Source organism: Patagioenas fasciata, chromosome 16 (assembly GCF_037038585.1).
Source record: "Patagioenas fasciata isolate bPatFas1 chromosome 16, bPatFas1.hap1, whole genome shotgun sequence".
Lineage (NCBI taxonomy): Eukaryota > Metazoa > Chordata > Aves > Columbiformes > Columbidae > Patagioenas > Patagioenas fasciata.
In genome coordinates this window covers 8,826,800-8,848,261 of record NC_092535.1, presented here as the reverse complement: position 1 = coordinate 8,848,261, position 21,462 = coordinate 8,826,800, and the positions used below count along the sequence as shown (strand labels likewise).

The window sequence follows — 21,462 nt, the reverse complement described above, 5'->3', positions numbered from 1 at the left end:
TGACCCAGGCACCCTGGTTTGACCCTCCACTTGCTGCTGATGTGGATAAGATGGGATGGAAGGGGGTCACCCCGTGGCTGTCCCCACAGCCTGGCCCCGGGTCCACCTCTCGCCATCACAACATCCCCCAGTGACGGATGAGGGGAAAAAAACCCCGCTGCTGCTGAGCTCGGACTAACAGGGATTTAGGGCCAAGAGCCACAGGGAAACTGTGTTTCAGCCCCAGGGAAACCCACCCCAATCTGCTTCTCCACACACAGAAGTTCTCCTGCAAAGGCACAAAGCAGCTGTGAAGTTAATGGTGATGAGAACCAGGACAGACCCTGCTCCACAGCCCCCATTCCTACACCAAACAGTCCTCCCAAAGCACATTCTTGAGATATTTGGGATTTTCCACTTCCCGGCTCAGCTTACCTTGACCCTCTTCAAACGCATCTTGTATTGAGCCTTGTAGGTTTGTAACTTGTAGAAATCACAGCACTTGAAAGAAGGGATGAAATTAGGAGGCGGTGGTTTAAATTGTTGCTTCTGTGTGCACCGTGCTGTTTGACACTGATTTTCTTACATCTTGCCATCACCAGAAGTTCCCTTTGAACACCCGTGTCCTGTTTTGTGAACATTTTTAATCGGCAGCTCACTTTGTTCCGCACCCTGGCTTGTACCTGCCTTTGCGCTTGTAAGCTCACAGACATCTGCTGCCCTCGGCGGTTGTGCCCTCCAAAAAGACTTAAATACATAAATAAACAGTCTGCGGCACCCGTTCTGATCAAAGTCTGCTGAAGCATACAGGCCTGTCCTCGTTGCTCTTTTTTAATTTATTTTTTAATTAGAGGTTTGGGGTTTTTTCCCCTACCGCATCAACTAAGCTACATCCCCTTCTCACTTTCTATTATTTAGCACTCAGCAAATGAATAATTTATACTTTGCATTAGGCAGAAAAGCATTCCCCCCACCGCAGCCCGTGACTGCAGCAGGACCGTGTTTCACCGAGCGGGGATGAGGAGGGATGGAAGACGCTGTTGCTGCGTAGCCGGGCTCAGAGCACCATCTGCCGCCTGCCTGTGCGCGGCTCCGGCCTTTCCCTGCACAGAGAGAGAGACGGATACGGCACCTTATTAATGAAACAACAGCAATTACAGAGCATTTCCCAGCCCTGGGCTTCCCTGTGCTCCCTCAGCAGGAATTGAGCTGAGGCAGGAATGGGATGTGGTGCTAATCCCCTCTGATGGGTGAAGGCACAGGACAGCGAGGACCAGCTGCCTCCGTGACCTTCCCCTTCTAATGAGAAACCCAGGGCTGACCTCTTTACTCCCTCCCACCCCACTCCGCACTGACCCCAGTTTTCTCCCATTAAACTCCTGCTGAGCATTGAACTATTTTGCCAACACTTGGAGTATTTTTTATCTCAGCTTCTCACACATCCCCTTTCTCCCACTCCCAAATCCAGTGACAAAATACAACAGAAATGTTTACTGGATACAAAACAAAACCAGTAGCTTTCCTCGAGTAGCTATTAACATCCACTTTGTCAGAGCAAGCATCTCATTGCACATCTTTCATGCACAAGATGAAACAACTGAGAGGCTCCTCACTGCACAACTGCAGAATGATCCCCTCTTACACCTCTGAGCAGCTTTGGGTGACAGCTTACACCCCCCAGTCCTGCAAAATCAGCTTTAGTGAGGACCAGAGATACAGCAGACCTGTGGGGTCACAGAGCTGGCTATGAGAGAAAGGAGCTTCCCTGCAGAGACTTTTATATATACATGTGTGTATTTATATGTAAATATCTATACAATCTATATATAAACATATATCTACACATATACCATGTGATTTTAAAAAATCAGTCTGGGATTGGGGAGCCGCAGGCGCTGGCTCAGCGCAGCCTGTGCCCACCCAGCACCTCCCAACCTTCCTCCTCAATGGCAAAGTGACTTTACAAACTGGCAGCAGAATCCAGTCCCGGGACACCAGTTCCCATCTCGGGAAGGGGACACTGGCACTGGGGTGTCACTGTCTCCTCACCTTCCCTGCAGCAGCTGCCCCCAGCCCGGCCCCGCTCACCCAGTACAGGTTTCTGTTGCCAAGGAGACAGAGGATGCTCGCACAGCCCTGCTGTGTGTGTTGTGTAGGTAGCAGGGGTCTGGTTTAGCTGCTGTTTTAAATTTAATACCATTGATTATGCACAGGACCAGCTTCTCTCACATTTAAACCAACCTGAACAAAGCAGCAGGTGCAGCCACCTCAAGCTTCCAGTTTGCTCATCCCCTGGTGCTGCCTCAACATCTCTGGGGGTACAAGGGTGGGGAGAGGGCAAGGTCCCACACACATGAGCTCTCAGGCATTTTGCAATCAGGAAACAGAGTTTTGGGGAGTTTTGCTGGGTTCAGGCTACGGCATCGCTGGCCTTGCGGGGACAGGGAGGGACAGAGCTCTGCTGGGATTCAGGGAGCAGTTGGCGCTCAGCTCCACCGGCACCTCTCAGCTCTGCCAACACAGCTATTGCGCTCAAAACAGGGACCCTGAAACATCTGCAGCAAGAACGAGCGCACACACCCAAAACATGCTCCCAACATTCAAGAAGAATAAATGAGGAAGCAAAAACCTCACAACATCAAATCACACACCTCTGCTGTGCACCTATGTGAAGTGTGAGAAATTGTAATTTATTGAGACACTTAACAATTCTCATTTCTCAAACGATCATCCCACCAACTGCACCTCGAGGTGAAGGGCCTTACCACGACTTACCCAGGTTTTTCCTTCTCGAGCTGGAGTAAAGTAGCCTGGGTGCTCAACAGTAACACTACTGAGATGACATTAAGGATTTTCATTTTCTCTTAAAGCAGCTGTATCCAAACATCAGTGTGTTGGTCTCCTGGGAAATGAGATATGTTGTTCTTCAAAGCTCAATCTGTAATAATTGGGCAATGTTCCAATGTGTGTGTTTGAAATTAGAGCACCAAATGCATCACAGTAAACTAGAAAAACACTTGAAACTTTTTCTTTTTGGCAACTTAATTTTGTTATTGGATTGAAAAGTATGTAAGTGCTCAAATAAAACCATACAGTACTTTTACAGTGCAGTAAAAGTGAGATTTGTTATGCATTTATTCAGTACTTTTGCTGAAGCTGGTACATATCACAGACCAAATGCTGCTCATGTTGTTTGTACAAGTTGCCTATTGACTTCTGAACAGGGAAACTCCCAGGAGGAAACCAAACGGGGTGCAGCCCAATTCCTTACAGAAAACAACAGTAAATAAACCGAGCAGGAAAACAAAGGGAAAATATGCCATGTTTCACAAGGAAAACTATTTCTGAAGCGGCAGAACAAAAGCAAAACCAGGTGGTGGCTCTGAGGCACGAAGCCTCCCCAGCACCCCCGGAGCTCCTGCGTCCCCACGTCCGCGCAGCACGGAGCTGGGCTCTCCCGGGAGCCACAGGACACATGAGCCACAACTGAATCCAAAAAGCAAGTTTTAAACTACTTATTCCCCTTCCTCCCAGCTCGATATGTCTTTGGGTAACAACAACACACCAAATTAAGGAGTCCTGGCTTCCCCAGCTTGGTCTCCAGTGCAAACCTTGTCCCAGATGGTGATGGGGGAGTGGAGGCAGCAGGTTCTGGCTGGAGCAGCTTTGGGGGGGGGACAGAGCTGTTCTGTTAAAATGCAGTTTAAAGAACAGTCCCAGTTCGCAGCCTGCAAGATATTCTGACTGGGAGCACTGGGACACTCTCCTGCAGATGTAGCACATGCTGGGTGAGTCAAAGGCAGGTCAGCGAGGCAGAGCAGGCGCTCGTGTGCTGCCCTCCCTATTTATCCCTTCAGCAAACAAATATCTCCCGAATCTGTCAGCTTGACAACTTTCACAAACACAGAAGCATCACTTGCTAAAAAAGCATCTCAAAATACTGAGAATACACTTACATTGCTGTTTGCATGACACTTCCAAAAATCTAAAGATTAGGAGCAACTCATAGTCCCCAAACCTCTTCCTCTCTGCACTTTATACTGTATTTTAATCCAGTAGGTTGATCTGCACTTGCCTAGAGCCCTGATGTGTAAAAATCCTTGCACAAACACTGGAAATGTTTAAAGAAGGGACGTCTCTCACCTTGAACTCGCTGGCACAGGGGCTGAATGCTCACCCGAACACAGGGATCTACGTACCCGCTCCAGGGAATTGCTGCTGCCGAAATCCTCGCCGCAGCCGCACGCCCAGCAGAGCCGCCTCACCCCCGAAGTGATGGCTCTTCTCTGCAGATGGACAAACAACCATCAACACAAGAAAACGGCTCAAGTTATCATTGTATTACACTTCTCATACCATTATTTGTAATTCAGACAATCACGGAAATACGGCGAAGCTTCTCAGATCAGATAAAAATCTTCAATAAAATTTTAATTACTGTGGATGTGATGGCGTTTATCAGAGCACTCGTGCGTGCATCTCTCACTACGTATTTCAGTAGCTCCCTGAAAACGTTTCTATTCAATTATACACCTGCCTAATACAAAACTCTGAGAGCCTCATTACATCCTATTTGTTCTGCTGACTTTCATGCTAGAAAAGGATGATACCAATAGTTCAGGAACTTTACAGCTATGTGCTATCTAATCAAAGGCGTTAAAATATATAGAGACATCAAGGCTTCTGACAGGCAGGGTAGAGAGCCCACCTCAGGTCGGACACACAAGTGCTGGTAAACTCACAGGCAAAAGAGAAGCAACGTGTCACTAACATGGGGGCAAGTGTGATAAAAAAGGGTACAATAAAATATCATGGACTCATCCATGGAGTTTCCATGGGTCTCCAACACAAGCATCTCCAGTTTTGAGGGTGGTACAAAATTGCATCGCTTTTTGGATGAAGGAAAGGGACAGTAAATTCCCTTGCACATTAACTGTTCCTATTTTGGAGGAGTTGTGCAAGCCTATGGGCCAGAAAAGTCACGGTTTGTGTCTTTACGCATCACCAACACACAGAAGGGCTGCTGGACACAGACATTGCCCGGTCTACACCACCCCTCCTCAGGTATGACCTTGCTCTCAAATGTAAGGCTGCTGAGCAGCTTCGGAATAGTCGCTTTTAAATCATAATAACAAAAACAAGAAACAAACAAACTGTAAAGTGAACAACTCACCAGCCGTGAGAACACCTCCTGAGCAGTGCGCCCGTGGCCCCGGGATCACTCCAGCACCCACAATACAGTGAAGAACCAACAGCCCAGTCACAAATGACTTGAATTTGAGCTACTACCAGCTTTTCAGACTACAAGAACAGGAATTTCTACAAGCTGAGAATAATTCTATGGAGTGGAGGGCTGACTGTGCACTTAAAAACCATGTTAGGTAAAACAAAACCAAGAGCTATGGCCTTACAGATGATCTCTCCATCCTCCCAACTCCCTTGGCCTTCCCAGCGTATCTCCAAGCTACAACCTCTATTGAACAGGGAGTACAAGTACAGCACACCATGTAACATTAATAACTTCAATTTTTCCAACCTGTCTTACCCCCAACTTGTTGCTGGAACCAACACTTGCAGATCAGCTTCTTCCCAACTCACCTGCCACAGTTCGGCAGACGCTCGGTCGCTGGACGGCCAGCGGTGAAGAACATAACCAACAATTAAAGGGAGGCTTGGACAACGTTTTGGCCAAAAGTAAGTAGTTTCTTCCCACTTAATAACATTACAGAATTGGAAAGACAGTTTGGAGTTTACAAACAATTAAAAACTTCAGGTAAGTCTCAGACGCGGTGAGCACGTCACTTGAGGAGCCAAGCCGGGCTTTTGGGAACAACTGGTGTGGTGTGGAGTGGGTCCGAGCTGCGCTGCAGCAGCCTCTGCAGACAGATTTGTCTGTATGCAAGAAGTAATTATCAAATTCACGTGATCTTTCTATTATATCACAATTGTGAATTATTTGAGTTGTCCATGAGAGGGGGAATTGAATAAAACACAACAAAAAAAACCAAAAGCTACACATTCAGTACAGTGCATTGGAAACACACCTTCTCAGAAGTTCATGTTAATAATTAAGTGTATCCCTGATTAAATTCCTGTACAGTTGTCCTCCATATTGTGTGGTATGTGTCACACCTTCTTCCGAAAACCACTGCAGTTAACCGCATTTGAACAATAGGGCTGCCCTCAAGGAGAGGGTGTTTTATTAAACCTCCACTAGACAAAACTAAAATACTTCAAAGATCTCTTCTGAAACTTTCCTTGCTTCAAAAACAAATAAACCAAACCCCACCATCCACTGATTTTTGTCCGAGACCCCTAAGACAACGAGATTCCAAGATTCGTAACATTAAATACTTCCAAAGCACTGACAACACAATATAAAAAACCCAAAGTGCATATTTAGGAAACAGCATCCCCTCGGGTAGACTAATCTTTTACTGTACCAAGAAAAATAAATCCAAGAAGAGAAAAGATTTAGAGAGAAAAATACATTAGCAAATACAGATAAATTTGTTTTTAATAAAGGAGTTAATTTTCTTTCAATCCTATATAAAACAATAGCAATTAAAAACTTCATTTTTGAAAGTAAAATATTTACATATGAACAAGTAACTGTGCAAAATTTACATGAAAAAAAAATGGAAAGACAGGATTTCCTAAAAGACAAAATAAAAGGGGTGTAACAGTTGTCAGGTGTTGATAAAAATACTGATCAGCATTCAGTTTACACGCAAGAGAGTTAAATTCTACCATGAGAGTTCACACAAAGAAAGCCAAAGTATTTACAGTCATAAAAGTACTATCAATAGACAATTTAATACAATAACCTCTGAAAATATAAAGAACCAATTAGTATATTTGTAATAAAAAAATAGGTACAAAGAAGGGACTTTGCTCTGGACATCTTTAAAGTAGGTCCACAGCTTGCATACAGTCTTTTAGCAAAATAATTATAGTTTACATAGCCATTTTTATGTTATGTGCCAAAAATTATGTACAATTACTGACAAAATACACCAACCATTTTTCAACACTTGATTCACACTGAGAAACAGTCTTTTGATGATTCCTCTCAACTTTGATTTTATTTAATCTAAGCTTTCACTTTAGCTAAAAAACACAGTGCAAGTAAAATATATTTATGCTGAAAAGGTTTCTCTTTTTTTCCTTTTTTTCCTTTTTTAACTTTACAGCTTTACAAACTATAGCAAATAAAATGCATTTTTACAGATGCTGCTAAAACATTCAGAAGTAACCCTCCTTTATGGGATTTCAGGGCCTCTAATAAGCAATAATGTGATTAAAATTGAGGTTATGTTTAAAATTAACTGTATATCCCTCTAGATTTTGAACATTTGGGGAAAAGATAAATATTCTTAAAAAATCAGTTTGCTTTGCTAACTGACTGTTTAAAAAAAAAAGCTAAATGAAATGAGGTCATCTGCTGTAGACAACACGCCTATAGAATTGATTTAGTTGAATAAAACTGAACTAAAATGTACAATTAATGTTGAAACTGCTACAGGGCTGACAAAGGGTAGCTAGTTATTTGCTAAACGATTCCATCAGTCTTTATATATGGCTTGTTTGGCAAGAAGGCCACTCAATCAAGAGATGAGTTAAAATTTAATTGTCCTTTTATGGTATCCACAGGCCTTGTAAGTATTCTCACTGTTACAGAAATGTATTTCTCTTATACCGAAGAGTTTATTTATAAACAGGAATATAAAACTGTTCCATGTAAAGAGGTGGTTGTTTTTTAAACAATATCCCATTTGCTTGTTACAAAAAGGCGTAATTTGCAAATATATAAAAAATGTCCTCGGGCGTCTCTCCGTCAAAAATACCTTGATCTTTTCCGTTTTACTTAAGGAATGCTTTATATAGCAATAATGAATGGCTTGTCTCTCGCTCATTTTCTAAACAAAATATGAGGTCCCTGAGGTTCACCCGCGTTATCCTTTGTCGCGTAAACTGTCTGGTTGTTCCAACTCCAGAGCTGCCCGGGACTGCTGCACTCGAACCAGATCCCTGCAGATGAGAACAACAGATCAATCACAGCGTGCCAGGGTCCCCAGCTATTCCAAAAGCTTTCAGAGAAAGCAACTATGTACAGGAAGCTATCAAACTATGCTACCAGATCAGCAATTTCTTTTTAATTCTTATAAACAAACAGGCGAACAATCAGAAGTTTTCAGTGACGTTTAATACAGACCAATATACCCCAAAGCCCTGCTCTGATCTGGGGGATGGCACTAACGACAGGTGATCCCAACAACCAGAACAAGAGACAGGATTCTTCACAAGATCACACAGATCCCAAGGGCAGCCCTGGAGCTCTTGACAAACTGGGGAGCAATCCCACCCCCTGGATCATCAGGTCTTAAATAACGTCATAGATCCCCCTTGATCTTCACGGCCCAGTGCCATGAGGTCTCCTTCTGGTGACAAGAAATGTCACCAAGTTCAGGATTAGATTAAGAAGTAGCTATGTAGGCAGAGTCAGACATCCTCTAATGATCTCTGAATTCTTCTCCATAACCCACTAACACTTATCGCTCTGGCACACACTGGTAGCTGTCTGCACAAACCAGCGAGATAAACAAGTAATATATTGTTATATCTGTCACTTAAAAAAAGGAAAAAAACCCAAAACATTTGCTATCTTGAGAGATACCCACATCCTTCAGCTGTTTAGACACACACTGACTGTTAAGTGAGTTATAACACAGGTCTCCTGGGGCTGACCCCAATGCATCTTCACTTGCAGAAAAACACAGTTCTGATATGATATATATGATTAATGCAGCTCTTCTATGACAATTATACTTTCCTTCATATAAGCAAGAAAACCTTGGAGTGCTTTAAAATAACCAGCCATGAGAATAGGCAGGAACACCACCCAGTAACAAGGTGCCTTGTCCAGTAATGACTGGGATTTGATCACGCTCTCTGCATACGCACCAGAAACACCTTTTTTTGGCAGCAGGAGGGGTCGGCGGGCTGCAGGGACCTGAGCAGCAGCACTAAGGCACAGTCGCCAGCAGATGGCATGCAGACACCAAAAACCAGCTTTCAACTCCAATTTTAAAGTCAGGAATCTTTTTGGCAGTTGCCTGTTGCCGATACCTTGCTCTTGGTGTATTCGTGTAAATAATGAAGGTGTCCCGAGTGATTGGGAGCAGGTTATATTTCTGTGCCTTATCTATGGAACCTTTTTTTCCTCCAATTTCATTTACTAGAATAATGTTTTATTTTTTAACACAACTTCAATACTCAGTGACACCAGAAGGTCTGAACACATTCCACCAGGGAATAAAGATTTATCTGCCTGAGAGTTTGGAGAATTTGAAAAGACTGTTCTAAATAAGAACACACGGCTTTGAGAAAAGCCCAGATTTACAGTAGTGCACAAGGCTGCTGAGGTTCACACTAATACAGTCCTCTCTACTTGTGAAAGTAGAGTATTTATGATCAGCGCGCATTATTGATTAAGGAACTGATCTGAACATGTGGGTTAGTTGGACACTGGGTTATGAGCAGGTATGTTTGCTTCACCACACAGCTACCAGTGAAGTCAGACTTCTGTTTCTCAAGGAAGTCACCTGTTAAACCAGCATCAAATCACTGAAATCCTGTAGTTAAAACAGTTTAAAGGTTGAGTTTTCAAAGGGATATTTTAAGGCACTTGCACAACTTAGGAGCCTCATTTTCATCAGCTTCAATGGAAATTAGAAGATGCAGAAGAGCACTGGATGCAAACTAAACTTTGTTAAATACATACATCTGACTACCACCGAAACAACAGAATGGTTTGAAGGGTTCTTAAATTATTTTTTTTAAACATATTCTTTAGTAGAAGCTCAAGCCTGATTTTATTATGTACACTATCCTTCGGTAAATGCAAATGTAAAATGTCAGGAGTCTTCAAAGACAAAGAACAATGCTAGTCCTGTAGGCATGGAATAAGTTAAACAGCTTTTGATAACTTTCAATAAAATCATGTGGATACAGAACTCTAGCACTGACAGCAACCTGTTACGTTGAATTTTGAAATAAACCACTACAATTACTACTTAGACGTGATTTTACGTGTAATTAAAATTCAGCATTCCTAGACATCAAAAGCTTACATTTACACATCTGTGTCTAAGTAATGACAAACCTTATTTTCCACACTTGTAATATGCCTGAACTACAAACTGCACACAAATGGTGACAAGTGGAGCTCAATTTAAAAGTGTCAAGTGACACGGCAGCAAAAGCGCAGCTGTGAGTCTATCAGATCAAAAGCAGCTGGTTCTTAATTAAACAGACAAAAAGATTAGATTTCCAGGGAACCTGTAGTTAATTGGTTAACCAGTAAGTGATTAATCTAGGATAACTAAATTAGTCAGATTTAGATGAAATACAAACACGTGTTCGCAGTAGATGTAAAATACATTCCATAACCTAAGTGACATTAACAGACTATTAACGTTGCACAGTCTGCGTAAGTAAGCGACGCCAATGTTAACACTGCATGAGTTACTTCAGCATATTCCTCAGAGACAGCTTCATTTATATAGACATCTATCTTTGTAAAAGTGCCACATTCTGCAACTTTTATCATTTCAAACCACACTTATAAACCTTTAATACAGCAATTTGTTAACTTAAGTTTAAAAAGTCTTATCACTAACAGGTATTTTAGTAAATTTCAAAACTAAAAATTACTTTAAAAGATGCTTCAGAGGCTTGATTTTTTTAATAAATAAAAATAACATTTACTAATATTCAGATTGTTCTCTAACATTTTAGATCAAGCACATGTAAATCATTGCCTTTAGCAATTCACTATAAAATAAAGTGAATTGTTTTGAAACAAGAGGCTTTTCTACAGTATAAATGCTTTAGCACTACAAATTCGTAACGCTCAGGGAGTCATAAGCATAATTATTAAACTATTACTATCCTGCCACTTGCTATCAGATCCAAAACTCCGTAGGGAAGAATCCCCGAGTTACAAAGAGAGCTTTTGGCCCCGTAAATGCCAAGTTTCAAGAAGATTTTGTTCTTTAACACTAGAGAAACCCCACGTTGCACATGGGACACGGGTTAGTGGTGGACCTGGCAGTGTTTGATGATTTTAAAGGCCTTTTCCAACCTAAACAACTCTAAGATTTTATATTCGAATGGAATTGGTCAAACTGATCTGCTGTAGAGTTACTGAAACTAAGGCAAATCAACAGCTGAAATAAGAAATTAGGCAAGTTCCCACCACCTGAAGCTCCTGCTGTCCAATCTAGTAGTGATTCAGTTCTACCTCACTCCCCTCAGCAGCATTACTCTGCACTCTTAGATTGGCTGCAACCACAATCTCTTCCCAAAACTCTGGAAGTCCAAAAAAAAAGACTGGAGAGAACAGTGATGGCTTTTTTGTCATTCCTCCAGTTCCATCTATCAGGGAATGACAACTCAAATTTTACTCCCTATGCCACTACACAGATGCTAAAAATTGATCTTGGCCTTGGAGCAAACAGATCTGAACCCAAAATACACTTCTGCTGCTCAGAAAGCTGCCGCAAACTATGGAAAAGGTTTTTACAGAGGCTGACACAGCAAAAGCAAAGATCACAGTGGCACTGTACCTCTGTCCCCGATCCAGATCCCGGTGAATCCACTTTCCTTTTCTTTCTGGGACCGATGGCAGCTAATGCAGTCAGGTTGGCATCCCTCTGTCTCATCTGCGCTAGCTCTTGTTGCTGCATCTGCATTGGCCAGAACAAATACAGTTCATTATTTTTCTTTCAATTTCCACAATAAGAGTTCATACTAAGGTGAACACTTACCTCCTTCGCCTTCTGTTTCAACCTAAGCTGCTCTGGGTCTTCTTGTCGAGATCGAGACTATGTTGATAAAGGGTGAACACGGAAGAGTTGGAAAGAAATAAAGAAATAAATTCAGTTACAAAAGCAATTAAAGATAAGTTTCACATAGCATATGAAAGCTTTTCTTAAACTTCTGCAGGAAGCAGAGAATACCCACTGCTCCTGGAGAGGGCAACAGGGGAAAATCTAACAGGAACCAACTGAAATGAAGGTGTTGGTTCACAACTCCTGTGCAAACATTGCACCACAAGAATTGGATTGACATTGGCAACTTATACCGGATTAACAGACCCAATAGAAACCCTGAGTTGTTTTACTAATTACTTCTAGAGTGCTCCTGCCTAGTTTGTCTTATTCATCCTGTATTTGTGTCACTGAGTAAAATGACAGCTTACATCAACTGCTTCCTATTTAGTGTATTTCTGCAACTTATAAAAATCTTTTTGAACTCTATTTCTAGTTTCCAAAATATCTGTAACCTCTCTATTCAATTTAAGAGTATCATCAAGCTATAAAATTCTCTTTCTTTTCCACAATGCAAAGTGTAAAAACTAAGTTAATTTGGGAACACGCAATGAGCCTGGCAAAGCAGCCGCCTCACATGCTTTACCATGAAAAGCACAACAGAGCTCTCGCTAAACAACATATTCATCAAGCTCCATCTTTGAAGATTAGTCTTCCCCTTCATTGCAAGCACTTTAGAATTAAAAGAAACTCTGCAGTTTTGACGTCAAAAATGACACTTTGTAAATGTGTGTGAAATCCAAGCACTTGCCTTTGCTGCACGCATTAAAATTTCCCTTTCTTGTTCATCTTTACGCTGCTTTTCTATTTGATCAAGTTGTTCAAAGAACTTGAGCTGTGCCCGAACATCACTTGCTTGTTCGTATCTTTCATCATCCTGAAAACACAAATATGTTTCCCATTACATTTCTTAAAAACAAAGCTGTTAGCTTGTACTGTACTGTAGAAGAACATATACATTTAAAGCTCAAACGTTCACTTTGTCCTTTTCAAACAAATAGCAAGCATATACTTACACCAGTCAAACTAGCTAGAATTCTTAAAAGCATTTTGTTCTATTCCGTGAATCATCAGATTTTGACTTCTAAACTAATATCATCACAGCTTTAGCATCACAAACATATTCCACGGAGCTGTGTGGTTTTTTTTTAAACGCTGTTTAGGCATTTGCCTATTAAGAACACACATCTGTCAGATAGAAGTCTCTTGAGAATTCAAAGCAGTGCTTTTGTCTGCCTGAGGTACAATCACTCAGATTCTAAACATTCAACATACATAAAAGGGGAGGGTACACCTTCTCTGCATTTGTTTTAAAAACATGTTGTATATGCAAGCCATGGAGTTCTAGTCATCTGTGTGTATTAATATCTTAATGTAAGATGAATCAGTCGAAGAGAATAAACAACCTAACTTCACAGAACAAACACCCAAAGTCACACGTTATAGCCAACTTGACAGCCCGCTGTATTTGTGCAATTTTGCCATTTTATTTGTGCAATTAAATACAGTTACCTTGTAAGAAATGTTCTTTTGTTGAGCAGTCTCTGATAATTTTTCCACGAGGTTTTGTAGTCTTTGTTGCGTAGCATGCGATACGTAGCTAACTACATCAGGATGGATTTCTGTTATTCCATGTTTTTTACCTATGATCAGGACAGAAGTCAACAGTAAAAAATGATTTTACAATGCAGCTAAAGATATGGCTGATCTCAGTCACGGAAATTTCAACGCTGTTTCCAAAATAAGGCTTTCAGGTATTTCTCAGACAAGCATTAAATGGGAAATGGTAAACATACAAAAATTTACATCAGCTTAACAAAATTTAAAATCTCTTAAGAAGTGCTGTATACTACAACGTAACAAGCATTTGAAGAGCGCTTTTTGTTCCACAATCTGTTCTAAACTAGCAAGTAAATATGATAAGTAAGAGTTTCTGGGTTTATTTTTTAAAAAACAAATGTCATTTTTGTTACACCTTATCAGTTTATACAGGTCCAGTAACTTTCATGTTAAATTGCCATCATTTTAGAAGGCAACTCTACAGGTTTGCTATCCCTTAACACTAATTACATAAGCTCGATGATTGCCCACAAGCATCAGAATATACAGAAGTTAAAACTCTAGCAGCTTTACACTATTCAAATCCATTTCTATGGAAAATGTCTTCAGTTAAACCCAAGACTGGTGAAATTTCTTCATTCAAGAAAAATCAACATACCTATTTCTAATATCCTTCTTTGTAAAGGTGCTGGGAAAAGGAACGTTTCATCTTTACAGGACCTGGTTAATGTGCCCACTAGCTCTGAGTTTGTTGCCAATATCCGAGCACTTTCTTCTGACAGGTTGACTCCAGCCATTGATGCAACATCATTAATGTCATCGTCATCCCTTAACAAAGGAAAATCCATTATAACCATAACATTTAGTTCTTATCTGCAAACAATGCAACAATCCCCAGCTGCATATAATTAATTCCACAGTGAGCCTGAATACTTCATTTCATTTTTGCATTTTATTTGCTCTTATTATATGATAAAACTGACATAATTTTATTCCAAAGAGCACAAAAAGTATTTTGACAGTTTTGTACTTCCTAACTGTTTTCTCGAGATCCTTTCTTGCACAAGATTTTAACACCTTGAAACACAAGAGACCAGACACATCTCTACCACAAAACAAAAAGAAACTGCACTCATCGGTGCAAGACAGGCTGTACATCCAAATAACCTGAGCAGGAGTGAAAGAATGAATTCTGTTTGCTTGTCCAGGCAGGAATTGTTTGTGAGGTCTGATATTTACCCTTAGTGCCAGCTAAACGCTAAAACCAGTCTGGCACAACTATGTCCATGGCTGTGCGTTTAAGTTTTTATTAACACTCAAATCTGTCCACAGAAAATCCACCTCTAGTTCTTGCACGTTGACCCAGTCTGATCCAGCACTGCTGGAGCACAGGGACAGGCTGCCCAGGAGCACAAGCACAAACAAGCATATGGTTCCTCACCTAAAAGAGCCTCCCCCAGGTTCTTTCAGTTTATTCTTCTGAGCAGCAGCTACTTGTGTTGAAACAGTGGCAATAGCTTTGTTTCCAGGTAATACTGCTGGTTTTACCACAGGTACTGTAAGAAGAAAAACAAGATTTGTGCTCTGTCGAATTTCTGTGAGAGTTCAGATTTACGAGCCTGTTATGTGTAGTAACAGCAACGTGTCTGGTGCAAAGACTCAACCTTTATTAATATTTTCTGACAGCATTTCACCCATCTACAACAGGATCCTCCCACACAGTTCCAGCACCCAAACATCTTTTGACAGTAAATGCTGCCCTGACACACGTGTATCCCCAGCCAGCACGGCACTATGCAATGGAGATATTAGCAGCCCTACAACAGCCATCAGACAGCTATGGGGCACTTCAGAACCAACATTCAGAAACCAGACTTCAGTTAATTCTGTCAAATATGGCATAAACCATGTATCTTGACCCCTTACCTGTCTGAAGTTGATTCAGTTGAATTTGAGGAGTAGTGAGCATGATACGACTGTGTGGTTGCCGCAACGCTACCATTGGTGTCTGTGTCAACGTCACCTGGGGAGGCCTTATCAACGCCCCTGCTTTCTGAGACTGTTGGATAACCTGCAAATAGTAAGAAAAAAGGAACTGTAAACAATCTGAGAAATAGCTAAGGCTAAGAATCAGGTGGGAGGAACAAACCCTAACAATCAACTCATAAGTTGTGATCTTAACACATCTGTTCATTGATCCAGAATCAGCCCATCTTAAAGTATTTAAACATCTATTTAGATATACTGTACCCTACAGGAAAACTAATATTCCACTTTCTGTAATACAAAAAAGAAATCACTAACCTATTTCTAATTAAAAAACTCAAACATCTATATCCAGTTAAAACTTTCTGCATGTGGTTTCTACATTAGAGACAAACGCAAACTGGATATGCCTGAACAAGATCTAGAACGAAAAATAATAGAGACATGATGATAAAGATATGATAAAGATAATCCAGCTGGCTATACATGTGCTGTTTTCATCCAGAACCAGCATAAGCTACCACTGTGTAATTTTGTACTACTGGATTGTAAAGCAATCTACCAACTCTGCCTATTTTGCTAGTTCCATTTCTATACCTCTGCAAGTTGTCTTTTGCTACTGTTTCATATAGTTAAGTTAAAGGCCAAATTGTTTTATTGTAAATCCAGTACTAACTAGTCAATGTTCAGTTTTTACTCCTTCTCTAAGGTCCTAACATCCTTCTGTAATACCTAGGTTGTAAAGGCAGTAAGACCAACATAATCACCAGCTTTTCTCTCAAGGTAAGTGAAAAACATTCGTGGATTGACCAGACAGATCAGATCTCTCCTCTTCATATTATATGAACATTTTTGGACAGAGCAGGTCAGATGAATGCTGAAAGTTCTACAGAGCATGTTGAAGTAGTAAGTAGCAAAAACCCCCTAGTAATTCAATAATGTATATAATTAATACATATCCTATAAAAAGCTTACACAGATGGTGCTTTGCTACGAGAAGAATCAAAACAAGGTGCTGCACACTATACTGTTCTTATTTGGTTTACGTGCAGGCCTGAGAAAGTCTTTCTCCTCTTTTGGGGAAATCTCTTGTCAGACTTGCAAAGTAGGGAATGAAACATCCTCCAGAACCCTGCTCTCTCATGGATATGCAGCAACTGAGACAAATCTGCCAATAATGAATGTTAAAATTGGTAATCATTTGTAATTTAACCAAGACTGGATTTTAAATCATACTTTTTTTTCTCAGCAGTTAGTTTCTCTAAAGAGATCAAAGATCTCTAATTGAGCCAGACCACCAATTTCAGAAAAGTCACCATGTTTTTAAGAAAACCCTATGCAATAACAGGTGATGCACTTCAGCTGACGTACCAGCGGCGTCGACTGCCCTTGTTTACTAACACCAACTTGTGTGGGCTGAGTGAGGCTGATGACAGGTTGTTGGAGGGTACTTGTTACGGTTGCAGTCGCCTTCCCCGCTGTGCGCTGAACCGAGGAGCTCAGGAGCACGGCCGCAGACGGGATCGTCGCTATCGCCGCTTGCGTCGTCGTCGGCTGCTGCTGTTGACTTTGTTGAATGAAAGCTGCAGAGTCTGGTGTTAACTGTCTCAAGGCGGGTAAACTCCTCTGCAAAGAGGAAAGCATCTGCGTGAGTATTTTAATCCTAGATCACGCATGTAAAACATTAATTGTAAAAAGCAATGCACTTTGTTTCAGTCCATTGGATCGGTCTGTGCTCACCCGAGGAAACGCAATAGCGGCACAGCCAGAAATGCCACGCTACTTCAAGTTTAAAGCTGGACAGAGTGATGGTACCTTCAGTTGTGGAAGTTTGGACATGATGGGCACCTGGGCTATGCAAACCCATCTGGAACCCCTGTGTATATTTAACAATCCAAGCCCACGCTGCCTTCCTCGATTCTGTTTCCTACATATATAGTAAGCTATAACATCTGATGGCTTAAAAACCATACTGGAACACCAGTGAAGATTTTAGAATAGCTCAGAGACCACAGTATTTTACCAAATTCTTACCTCAGTTGTTTTCTTACAGTAACAACTTTTGTCCTCATGAACAGCTCAGGTTGAACAAGCATTTAAGAACCCAGAAATGTCACCACACACTTACAACTATAACCCTTAATCATACATTAGTCAAGCAGAGTTATACTCTTAGCATACAGCAATGTTGTATTTTCTCAGATTTTCAGATGAGAAATATTTATGAATAAACACTACTTTGAGATGGGTCCAATAGCTATAAAATTTATGACAAACAGGATTTATTATCAAGAGGTGACAAATTGCCTGTTTATCCATACAAACAGGTATACAGCACAGGCAGAAGAATATGAGTTTGTCCAGCGGGTACAGTTTTCTGTATCATTCAATCCCTTGTTTTCTTTCCAAGACTAAAAAGAGGATAATATATCAATTCACAGGTTTGGTGCTATGGAAAGAAACTGCTCACCAGTCATAGAAAGAAAACTTCACAGATTCTCAAAAGAGCTACGATGTGACACTATGGTAGAAATTACGTTATTGACTGTGCCAACGGATCATATTAACAAACTCTTGGAACCAAGAGGCAGAAATATTTTTAAGGGAGCAAAGTCTAACCAGGTACCATTTAAAATTTCCATTTACACTATTTTGGAATTCCACCTATACTGAAAATAAGAAGTGCTTGTGTTCATTGCTGCTGATACACATTCACAGAAATATATGCAGACTAGTGAACATGAGTTACCTTCAGGAAAGGCACAAGGTAAGGTTGAGGTGAAGAATTCAGTTCTCTGTACAGCCTACTGGTGAAGTCTTCTGCTTCAATTTTTCCATCCTTCAAAACAGAAATTTCAAATGAGCAAACTTGTAGAAATTTACTTTGACAGATATTCAACACCAAAAAAAATCTAAGACTTAGACATTTATTGAAAATACGTGGGTTTATCATCTATCACTATTTTCAGTTATCAATATCTTTGATTAAAGCTGTGCCCATCATATCCTCAAAAGAGATGTCTCTCACAAAACTAAATATGCATCCCTCATATGAAGATACACGCTGCATTTTGGTCTTGTGACAACCTCTGGCTAGCACGTGACAACATCTGGAATACACAGCTCTCCCTTAATGTAAAGGCTGCTAACAGCCAGGCTAAGCAATACTAGTGTTCATTCTATAAATATTAAGTATGTCAAGCTTTTACATCAGCTTCAGATAAAGTTTTTTTTTTTTTTGTAAAAGCTTGGGATTTCCTGGCGCTCAGCTGTAGTGTCTTCCCTCAAGTACATAATTCATCTTTTTTATTCACTGTTTCATCAATTAAAAAGTGTAGAATTTAAAGTTAATTCAGAAGAAGCTACATTTCTATTTGATGTATCTCAGATTTTATAATCTCCTTCCTCTCCAAAAAGACCCTTCAGTTTTGAGTCTAAATTTGCCCAGATACTGTTTCTTACAACTTCTAATGAACTTGTCTTACCAGCAGGTTCTGTACCAATTCCTTCACGTTTGCTGCAGTCTCTGAAGACTGTTTTCCAGATGATGCCAGTTTTATTAATGTGGACAGAAAGTTTTTGCATTTCTTCACATTTTCCATAGTTTCCTGTTATGAGAGGAGGATAGGTAGAAGGGAAACAGTCAGAGAAGGGAAGATAAACTCTTTTTAACACATGATCTGATCACATACTCTGAGAAATAAAGTCTTTCTTTCGTTCACCACCGCAGAATATTATTTCTAGATTCATGTCCCTCAGCACTTAAGATATAATCAGACTGAAATTATTATTTTGCCTCATATTTACATGTGCATTGTACATTTTTGGTGCCAAAATTTAATACATTTTTAATGAAGTTAGGAAACACCAGGCAGTTTAAGAATGACACATTGTGTATGGGAAAATATGAATTTTAGCAGGACAAAAAATAGGAAAGTTCCTCCATCCCGTGCATGGCACAGTGCGGAGATATATACGTACACGCACACATGTATATGTGAACGAACAAAACCAGATTTTAAATGCGCTCAGTATCTTACTGTGGCAGCGGTGGAGGTCGCTGTTGTTCCTTGCACTGTCCTCTGAGGAGTTCCAGTTTGTACGGCTGTTGCTGTCCCCAATGTAGTTGTTTGTGCAGTACCACCCAGAACAATCTGAGGCTGCAGAGAACATGAACATAACGTTATTTTACTCGGAATGTACCAAAGCCCGTTTTCCTGAATCATCAAACAGAAACTGAGCCACAGGACAGCACCTTTCACAGCCCCTGTAACATAAAAAGCAGTTGCTCAGCTGTTGCAGTGGAAAGAAGGAGCCACCAGATGGCACAAAACACTGCACATTCAGAACTGAAATCCTCAAAGTTGATTAAGAATTGCATGATTTTTGGTGGGAAAATAATACCATAAACATACCCTCATACACAGTGGTTTCAAAACACAACTAAAACAAGTACTAAATTCCTGTGACTGCAATAGCCTTTTTTGCCTGTTGCCCTAAACGCCACTTTGCAAAGGGAGGAATTTCTAAAAAGGCACAACAGACACAAAAGCTCGGGTCTTATCCAGGTCTTTTTGATGAACAATGGGACGAAACATTTTTTCAGTTTTGTAGACAAGTTGGTAAATCACCTTTAAAGAATCAACATTGTAAACAAGAACTTTTCACATGCCCAGTTAATTCATGGACTTTCGACACATTCTAATTCCGAATGTCAAGCCAACTAGAGGGACCGTAATTGTTACCAAGCTAAGGCTAGCTAGAATTTTAACAAATCATTTGTAAACTTGCTCTTTATATAGAAACACACAAGAAAAGAGGCTCCGGTGCTGCCCAAGCTAACTTGCATTAGTATTTTGGGAGACAGAAAAGGAGACAAGGATTTAATTTGTCTCAATTTTTGAGAACAGGATAAATGAAGTCCATGGTATGCTCATTACAGAAAAAATATGCAGATGGAATAATTTCTTTTTGTCCGGTGTAACAGCGGTGCAAATTTACCTAAGTGCGTCTCCTTAATTAACTCTTAGATCTGGAAAGATCACTGGCATAGGCAAAGGCTCTCCGAGGGGAAAAAGGTTAACTGGATGCACAGCAAAACCTGCATGTTTTAAATTAAAACTCTCTAATCCTGTCTACTCAAAGGCTGAAGAAAGCACAATGAAATAGATTAGGCAACAGCAATCATATTGTACCACTGTTGCCTGGAAGTCATGTGGAGAATTTCACACTTTTGCTCTGTGTTTTAAACTCAAACCACCACCACTCAAAAAAACACTACGAGAATCATTAATCCAGACCTGGGTGTTAGAAGGGAGCCCACATATTAAGACGCCACTATTTATCCCCGAGTTACCAGAATCTCCCCAACTCCACAGACCAAAGCAGAGATTGTGTAAAAAGGGAGAAGGCTTGTGGAAGTAAAGGGCACCAGTGTAGCTTTTTTTGTGATTGTGAATTTTGCTGCAGAATTGGGAGGAACGGAGATACATCACAGGAATAATACCATGGCTCCAAACCCAAAGGGAACTGGTGTCAACTTATCTTGATGTTTTCTGCCTCAAGAATTTTATTTTAGCCAGTTCTATGATTATACAAACTAATACAAGAATAGCTTTAAATATATATTCATATACACACAATATAAAGTAAATTGAGATCTGCATATGTTTTCAAAAGGATAATCCAGAAGATATTTCGCCCATCCATATAACAATTATATTTCCTGTATTTCTGGTAATCTTGAGCAGGTTTCCAGCTAATCTTCACTGACGTATCTCATGCACGCATTAATTTCCTACAAACTCACTTGCACAACAGGAGGACGCTGTAGCGTTGTTGTGGGTTGCACTGTTGTTTGAGCCTGAGACACTTGCTTGATAATAGTAGTTGGTGTCACCTGTCGTGCAATAATGGGCGTTCCTGGAGCCTGGGGAGGAGGAGAGGAAAAAAAACCAAAACAAAACACACATTAGTTCCTACATTTAAATACAGTCTCCCCTACCCAGTATTTTGTTTCTGGATAGTTGCCATTGTTACAGAT

The 21,462-nt window shown here is 40.6% G+C and overlaps 1 protein-coding gene across 1 annotated transcript in view; it reads right to left on the bottom strand.

Annotated features, from left to right (window-relative positions):
• Positions 1-6,377: 6,377 nt before the first annotated feature.
• Positions 6,378-21,462, bottom strand: part of TAF4 (TATA-box binding protein associated factor 4) — a 35,900-nt gene continuing 20,815 nt past the window's right edge. Inside the window, exons 4-16 of the mRNA XM_065849997.2 lie at positions 21,229-21,348; positions 19,460-19,579; positions 18,905-19,027; positions 18,169-18,258; positions 16,791-17,045; positions 15,360-15,504; positions 14,875-14,989; positions 14,092-14,261; positions 13,386-13,516; positions 12,625-12,750; positions 11,811-11,867; positions 11,610-11,729; positions 6,378-8,010 (exon numbers count right to left, since the gene is read on the bottom strand). Coding sequence (XP_065706069.1) covers positions 7,843-8,010; positions 11,610-11,729; positions 11,811-11,867; positions 12,625-12,750; positions 13,386-13,516; positions 14,092-14,261; positions 14,875-14,989; positions 15,360-15,504; positions 16,791-17,045; positions 18,169-18,258; positions 18,905-19,027; positions 19,460-19,579; positions 21,229-21,348 — 1,740 coding nt within the window. The 3' untranslated portion in view covers positions 6,378-7,842. The remainder of the gene's footprint in view (positions 8,011-11,609; positions 11,730-11,810; positions 11,868-12,624; positions 12,751-13,385; positions 13,517-14,091; positions 14,262-14,874; positions 14,990-15,359; positions 15,505-16,790; positions 17,046-18,168; positions 18,259-18,904; positions 19,028-19,459; positions 19,580-21,228; positions 21,349-21,462) is intronic.